The 8,445-nt window shown below is 37.2% G+C and overlaps 1 protein-coding gene across 1 annotated transcript; it reads right to left on the reverse strand.

Annotated features, from left to right (window-relative positions):
• Positions 1-3,375: 3,375 nt before the first annotated feature.
• LOC113290442 (alcohol-forming fatty acyl-CoA reductase-like) lies at positions 3,376-5,885 on the reverse strand. The gene is made up of 10 exons (XM_026540048.1): positions 5,807-5,885; positions 5,618-5,721; positions 5,328-5,527; positions 5,133-5,233; positions 4,835-5,033; positions 4,559-4,723; positions 4,363-4,444; positions 3,989-4,285; positions 3,750-3,880; positions 3,376-3,529 (listed from the first exon to the last, which is right to left on the reverse strand). The coding sequence occupies exons 1-10, from the start codon at positions 5,883-5,885 to the stop codon at positions 3,376-3,378; spliced, it is 1,512 nt and encodes a 503-aa protein (XP_026395833.1).
• Positions 5,886-8,445: the final 2,560 nt, after the last annotated feature.

Raw genomic sequence — 8,445 nt, forward strand, 5'->3', positions numbered from 1 at the left:
AACTATGAGAAGAATCCACAAATGATTCATTCAATTATCAAACACAAAGTTCAGTTTGTTCGCAAATATATTTTGAAACACACAAAGGATAATTTAACGGGGTACCTGAACAAGGGTGTATAAGCCTCCGAAAAAACAACTCTTAAGCCTCGAATCTTTTCTGAGCTTCGCTTAAACGAATGAAAGAACCGCAATGCCCCAACTGTAATTGTTCACTTCATCAAGGGGGTCCAATAGCTGGAGGTAATGTGCATTTCCCACGAGACCTGAAGTGTCGGGAAAGAAAATGGTTCCTAGTTGATATAACAAATAAGAAGTCACATGGTACTTAGTCTTCTCCGGTGTCATCACCAACTTACCTTGAGCAACCAAATATTTCGCCCCTCCAAACTCATCTATCAAGGTTTTCATCTTGATCTTTTTCAACTTCTTCTTGAACGACCGGTCTGGGTTGAACTCATTATACTCATCACCTTCCTCGGGCTCTTTTGCAGCTCGTCTAAACTCACATTGTGTCTTGTCATCGTTCCATCCTAGACACTTTTCCACCAACTTTTCAAGTAGTTCATAACTCATCGAGGGATCGTAGACATCTCGAACACTTGTACCCGTAATTGGTAGGCCTGTGATTCGATGACAATCATCCGGATTATTGCCATCTCGCCAAAAGGTATCTGTCTCTGGATAAACCCTCTCGGAAAATGCAGAAACAATGACAACATCAAATTTTTGGTGCGCATGTTTTATCGCATTCCATAGTCCACAATCAAATACCGCCAACCTAACCTCATCACACTCATCCTCTATATTCCATATCATATTCTTTTGACGTTTCAAAACACGCAACATTATTATGATCCTACAAAACAACATCATATCTTATATACTAATATATAACGAAAAGTATATGTCAAAATATAATAAAATGATTGAGAAATCTTGATGGTTAAGATTCAATACCTTTGTCGCAAAGATCTTGGCTGCCCATGAGTTTTGTAGCCAAACAATACCTCCCCTGCATCTCGTGGAGTACCATAAGTTGGGTTTTTGGCGTCAAACACAAATTGTCATCAGAAATGTATGCATATCTAGCACAAGGCTTTTTAGGCATCCTTCTAGGTGCTTTCTTAACTCCCTCGGCTTGCTCCTCTTCCTCTTCATCCGAGTCATCTTCATTATCTCCATCTCCCTCATCTCCTTCACCGTCATCATTGTCATCCTCATTTCCTTCTTCGTCTTCTTCTTCTTCTTCTTCAGCAGGTAGAGCTTCCACAATCTCTTCCTCATTTCCTTGATTATGTTTGTTGATTGCTCATCTCTTCCACAATCTCTTCATTAAATTGTTTGATTACATTGTCAAAATTATCTCTATTGACAACACCCGGTAATGACCCACCACCAAACTTAGCATTTTTTGGCTCCACGCTTATCTGGACCTAAGTGTTTTTGGCCTCTAGGCATGGGAGTTCTCAAATCTTCCAGTAATGGTTGGTTGGATTTCTTACCTTTGCCACTAATAAAGAAAACAAAAGATATTATGAATAATTCATGAAAAAACACCAACTCAATAAAAAAATTCGTGTTCCAGGGTAGAGTTCGGTTACTCCAGCATTTTTGCGAACAAACCGAACTCCACATATATATATAATTAAGAAAGAGTTCGGTTTGTCCAGGTTTTTTGTGAACAAACCAAACATATTGGACAGAGTTCGGTTATAAAAGAACTCAACATAATGGAAAAAACAGTAGAGTTTGGTTACATGGTAGTTTCAACATTTTTAGTGAAACAACCGAACAGATTGGAAAAATTTCGGTTACATAGGTACTAAACATATAGGGAAGAAAAGAACAGTTCGGTTACATGGGAAAAAAAAATTTCTTTTGTAATACGGGTAGAGTTCGGTTACATGGAAGTTTTAAACATTTATGCGAAACAACCGAACAAAGTGGCTAGATTTCGGATAGTGGGTACTAAAATTTTTGGGAAAAATAAAACAGTTCGATTACATGGCAGTTTCAACAATTTTTACGAAACAACCGAACTCGCAGTTCGGTAACCTAGTTTTAAATCCTGCAGAACCGAACTGTTCTTCGTGTTCTTCATTTCAGAGAGTTCGGTTAATAAACTAGGGCAACAATAAAACACGTTCTAACCGAACTCAACACTGTAACTTCCATGTGAACCCTATTTTGATGACTTATATTCAATTGAATCGATAAAAATCAAATTAAAAGTAATGGGTTTGTCGGGAAATACCTGCAGATAGGTCCCATGACAGGTTCAGGGTTCTTCTTGCGACTGTTACGCCGAATTAAGGATTCACCTTCCGGTTCAAGTTCAATTTCATTTTCTTGATTAGCTAGATGTCCTAATGGTGGACCTGCTCCTGTGAGTCTTTTGGTTTGCTTTCGAAGAACCATTTATATACTTGGTTGATTAATCGACGATGAAAATTTTATGAATCGATGAAGACGATGTTGAAACGAAGAAGAAGAGAAAAAAAATTTTCTCACAAAACTCGTTTGTGCGGCGGGGTAGGATAAGTATGATTTTGTGTTTTTGTTAATAGATTCAATTAGGTTAAATTTATATTTGGGTAGTTATAATCTTAATTAGGGCTTGGGGACAAATTAGTAATGTACCTGATTTTAGGACATCCCTTATAAATATACGGTAGATGGCCTTATAAAACCATGGTCCCCAAAATAACCATGGTCCCAAAAAAAAATCCATCAAAACAAACCCAACTAACAGCTGGATCCAATTCCCATGACCAGACCCAACTAACAGGAATAGCCCGCCCCACTGCTGCCAACTAGCAGGAATAGCACCACCCCACACACACACCCACTACTTTTTTGTTGGATGGAACATACCATGTGTTTTATAAATTGTAGGCTTAAAGCTAAATGTTTCACTTTTTTAGACCAACTAAAACTTCACGAGTTAAAATTCATTCTCAAAAAGGTAAGGGATCTTCTTACTAAAATTGTCGGCTAAAGCTTAAACTGTTCCACGAATTAATATTGATACAGAATCACAGATGTAGATCATTTTTGCAGAATGATTGTATTTCCAGAAGGGTTAGCCGCCACGGGCCATCCATACCAGATTAGATGCTCTTGATCATACTGTTTTTAAATGATTTTGATGTGGCTACGTACGATGTGTTTGAGCTTTCCATTAATTGAAATAAAACAAATAAAATGCTTTTCGTCTTTAAGAACTTTTCTTAAATTCATACGAAACAGTTTGCTAAAGAAATACATGAACAGACTCAACAGACTGATGGATTTCATTGCAAGTATATATGCAAGGGGCCCCTTTTTTCTTATATCTGATCTCGGACCTCCTAAGTTTTGCCCAACGTATTATCACCTAAAAACGTATTTGACAAGGCCGGGGATATGAACGTTCATGAAGTAGTCGTCCCAGTTGATGCATTTGGGATCGAAGTAAAATATGTTTGCCTCTGCTTCAGTCATTCTAACTTCCGTTCTTAGCTTCTCCGTATTCGAATCATCAAAGCTGAAACATATAACACAACGACATTAATGAAATTTATATCTGATACCTAATAGATGATAGCAATGTAAATTAAATCTTTTTATGTCCCGTTACAGACCAAGGCAAGTCAGAACAAAAGTAGCACCTTGCGATCATATCGAGTGGTGCAACATCTCAATACATAAAATGACCAAGTATTAAGTTGCATTTTCCTTGTATGTGTGCACATAGAATTACTTACATTCCTTTAAACAATGAATATGGTTTAAAAAGTTCAACCATTCGTTGAATGAATTTAATCTTTCGTTCCGCAGTGCTGCATATATCATGGAGATAATCGAAAAATACCAGTGTGTTGAGCAGCAAGAAAACCTACAAAAGAAAATTAGTCACATTGGGGAATTAGAACTAGTGACTAGTGAGATTCATAACTGGTATATAATGAAATCGGCTGATTAAAAATGTAAGTCTTTGTCTAACCTTCATGGGAAATACACAAATAACATTGAAGAAGAATAAGAAGCTGGTCATGGTGGAGAAAATCAAAGGGTAAGCAATGTTGATAGGTTTTCCAAAACTTTGCTTCTTCAATGGCGGTGATATCATTGGATTCTTATAGAAATAATTGTAAACATAATCAAACAACTTAGTGCCATGCAATGGTGCCTTTGCAAACGAACCCACGTGGTATATGGAGGTATCATCCCCACTAGATGGCTGGTTTGCATGACCAACCATTGCAACAATTGCTGCATTCACCACCATGTCTCCTGGGATCTGTAAGGTAAATATCCATTATGTCCGATTAAGTAGAAAAAGAATGAAGTGAAAAAACTAATCCATAATCAACTTGCCACATCAGCGACGGTCTGAGGGTTCACTGGGAAGCATCTAACATTCCCTTTACCACAAGCAAGAATGACACTGTCAATAGTCCTGTTATCAATTGATGTGCCAAGAGTAAATATATTCTGTCATTGATGAGATTTATATTCGGTTCAGAGAAGAAAAATGTAATTGGTGTTTATGAGGGTTGATTTAACTCAGAACCTAACGCCTTCGATCCAACCAGGGAATGGCTCTTTGAGAGTACTAGTAACAATGGTGTGTCTTAATATAACAACTTTATGATCATATCCTTTTGCTTCACCAATTATCATCTCTCCCATTGCCTTCGTAAACACATATGTATTTGGCCATCCAAATAATCTTTCCCTGTTTACAAGAAGATAGGAAAATAAATTTAGCACTAGTATGATCATGTCGATACGGGTAAATGGCTACTTATAACTACTTGGACTAGTTTAATTGCACCATTTTACTAACCTTTCAAGGCCAAATTCCTTCATGGCAATCATTTCTTCTTTCTGGGAAACTTGATTAGCTCTGAGTTCATTCAGTTTTTCTGAAACAAGTTCCATCTCTACTTTAATGTCTAACTCTGGTGATTTTATCCCGTTCAGCGTTTCTCCCATCCTTAGAGGATTCTCTAGTATCAATCCCGACCGCTCACCCCAAACGTATGCTGATATGCATATATAAAATTATATATGTTTTTAGTGGCACAATATGAAAATGCAAGCTTCATATAATTCAGGAGGAGAGTGATGAAAGTAAAACTAACCTGTTGATGGGTGGACAAGCAACTTCAACTTTTCACACTTCTTGGAGAATTCCGCGACATGCTTAGCTCCCATAGTATTAGGACGAATCGCATCATCATATCTTCTCATCACATAAAGAGAAAGACATGACATATTAATTAAAAAGAAAAATCGATTACAGGTTAAAACACAAGCATTGCACATAGGTAAATTACCTTTCATCAAATTTTGTAGTTGCGGCAAAACTTGCAACAACATCAATTTCTTTCCGTATCTTATTTATCAAATTAGAGTCATCGATTCCTAAGTTTTCCAGAGAAATATCACCGGCAACTGGTGTTACCTTCTCAGAAATAAAAGTGGCGTATCTGACACCTTCTCTTTCTCTCAAAACCCTGAACACTTCTCCGGACACCTTAATACGCACAGATGGACAAGTTAGTATTTGCAAATAATTCACAGATTTAATAAATGTGCATGGCATGGCGTACAACCATAAATATACCTCATTATTAATACGTTGAGCAGCAGATGCAGAGTTGGGAGCTCTTACAAGAAGAAAAAGTTGCTTCACATTAGGTTGTATTCTGAGCAGTTTCTCCACAAAAACTGCATAAAATTAATTAATTAGTAGATATTATTTCACATTGGAAAGAAATAACTCATAATGTGCTTGATTATTGAAAGTTCTTACGCTTAGCAAGAAAACCAGTTGCACCAGTTACCAGGATACATTGGTTCTCCAGAGATTTAACAACCGAATTCAACTCCATTGCATGCACTAAATCAACTTTGAAGAGGGAGAGAGAGTGTAAGAAAGTAAGTCTTGTCTCTCCTGGGGAACAAAAAAATGGGAATGTGTATGATATAATATATGCTGGCTCAGTAGTCATGCGAATTTATATAGCCACTAAGCTTAGTGATATCTATTGCACATTTGCACCTTGGGCACCAACTATTCTTTGTGAACATAAAAATGAACAATGCCGTTAGGTGTAAAAGAAAGAAAGAACTCCATTTAAGTGAAATTCGAACAACGACAACTATTCTTTGTGAAAAACAAAAAACATAAAAAAATAATAATAATCCCAACTATTCTTTGGCAAAGAAAGAAAGAAAGAACTCCCACTCGATGCAAGTGAAATTCCAACTTTTTACAAACAAAGTATATGCTACTACAATTGAGTGTCTAATAACCAACTCAGCTGTTGGATACCAACAAAGTAAATGCTACAATAATTTGTACATTTATGATGATTTCAAATTTTAATTAACAACCGGCAGTTGCATTCATTCTACATTTTTTTATTATGAAATCCCAAAAGGGTTGTGCAAGGTAATTTGTTAGAATACGCGCATCCAACTTAAAATCATTTGGCAATGAGTGCAGCGGTCCTTTCATATTATATTTTAAATTAATTATGCGGAAACTAGGGATGTGGGATTATTGTCCTTTCACACCCTTCCTCACGTATAAGGCCAGTTATTCGGCCTAACACGTGGACCTACGCATGTGTGGGTCATGGGTGTAGAGGTGACATTCGGTCACGGTCCATCCCACGTACAGGTCATACGAGTGACCAGTCATTCGGTCACGGGTACACATGTGACAAATTCGGTCACGGCCAAAATCAGGCCTACACTCCGCCTACGGGCCTAACTCTGATACCATGTTAAAGTCTACAGGCATCCAACTCAAAACCAATTGGAAATGAGTGAAGAAGCCCTTCCATATTATATTTTAAGTTAATTAAGCGGAAACTAGTGATGTGGGACTATTTTCCTTTCACACCCTCCCTCACGTGTACGTCCAGTCATTCGGCCTAACAAGTGGACCTACGTCCGTGTGGGTCATGGGTGTGCAGATGACATCCGGTCACGGTCCACACCACGTACAGGTCATACGAGTGACCAGTCATTCGGTCACGGGCGCACATGTAACCGGTCATTCGGTCACGTTGCCCACTAATTCGGCCTACACCCCGCGTACGGGCCTAGCTCTGATACCATGTTAGAATACGGACATCCAACTTAAAATCAATTGGCAATGAGTGGAGCGGAAACTAGGGATGTGGGACTATTGTCCTTTCACATAATTCTAGATAGAGGAGCCAGAGGGAAATAAAAAAAAATAACAGAAAATGAGTCATTTGTCCAAATATTTTAAAAACATGGTTCAAATGGACGAGTAAAAATTAGTATGGGTGAAATGGACACTAAAAAAATAGGAAGAATGAAACTGAATTCGTCCTTGCTTAAATTTAAAAAGGAAGGAGGATAAAACTGGATGCATCCTGATATAAATTAAAAATAAGAAAAAGCATTGGAAAATTGGTAGGATGAAGTTGTTTACATCCTGTTTATTTTTTTACATTTTTGTCCATTTAAATAGTATCAAATTTTTACATGTCCGTTTCACCCAGAAATTGGTTATTTTGATCTTTTTAACCAATTTTATGAAAAAATAAAAATAGAACCAGGGCGGGTTTCAACAACCCATTTGCAGAACTATATTGAATTCTTGGTAAGTTGTGGAAGTAGCGGTCCTTTGCAGGACTCAGGTTACTAAACTAGTTTCAATTTCCCTAGGTTCTGTGTACTTAATTTAGAACGCCATGAATGATTAATCACGTGAAGAAGAAGAAGTGGTTAGACATAAAAATTCAGATGGTTGTTTACTGTGGAAAGAAGTATTTCGGACAATTATTGGATAGCTATGTCAAATTCTAAATTTCCGTGTATATCCGGATTATCTAATAAAAATGGATACATAAGTAGAATTTTGGACAACTGCCACGAGCGGCCAAATGAAAAGTTTACGTCATAGTGTCATACTAATTACGGTATAAAATTCACTTTCTCACTGTTAGGTTTTACTTATTACATGACTACAACCGAGGTTAAAATTCTACTGGTAATAATATAATAAAAAGAAGTAGAGAACAATAAGAGAAGGAATAAAGGAAAAACAAAAAACTATATCGACCGTGCTAAAGCTACAAAGTACAAGGAACGGAAAAGGCCAAATAAAAACACACACAACTGGGACTCTGGGAGGACAAACAAAGATTCGAGTCCGCAGCAGAAACAACCCAAGAAAACAGCGAAAGAAAAACCACCACCAATACAGCTAATATAGTCATTACATTTAAGGACCTAGGCTTAGATATCACCGTTAATACTGCATCTCTCGTGTACCCTATACTAAATTACTAATAAGCTTACTAACGAGCGTGAAAGTAACATATAGAAATTTCCTGACGTACTTGTATTGCAGAAAACCCAAGTCACTTACTAAAGGCCATGGAGTTAACACTCCTTTTCACTTTGATA

Source organism: Papaver somniferum, chromosome 6 (genome assembly GCF_003573695.1).
Source record: "Papaver somniferum cultivar HN1 chromosome 6, ASM357369v1, whole genome shotgun sequence".
NCBI classification, from domain to species: Eukaryota; Viridiplantae; Streptophyta; class Magnoliopsida; order Ranunculales; family Papaveraceae; genus Papaver; species Papaver somniferum.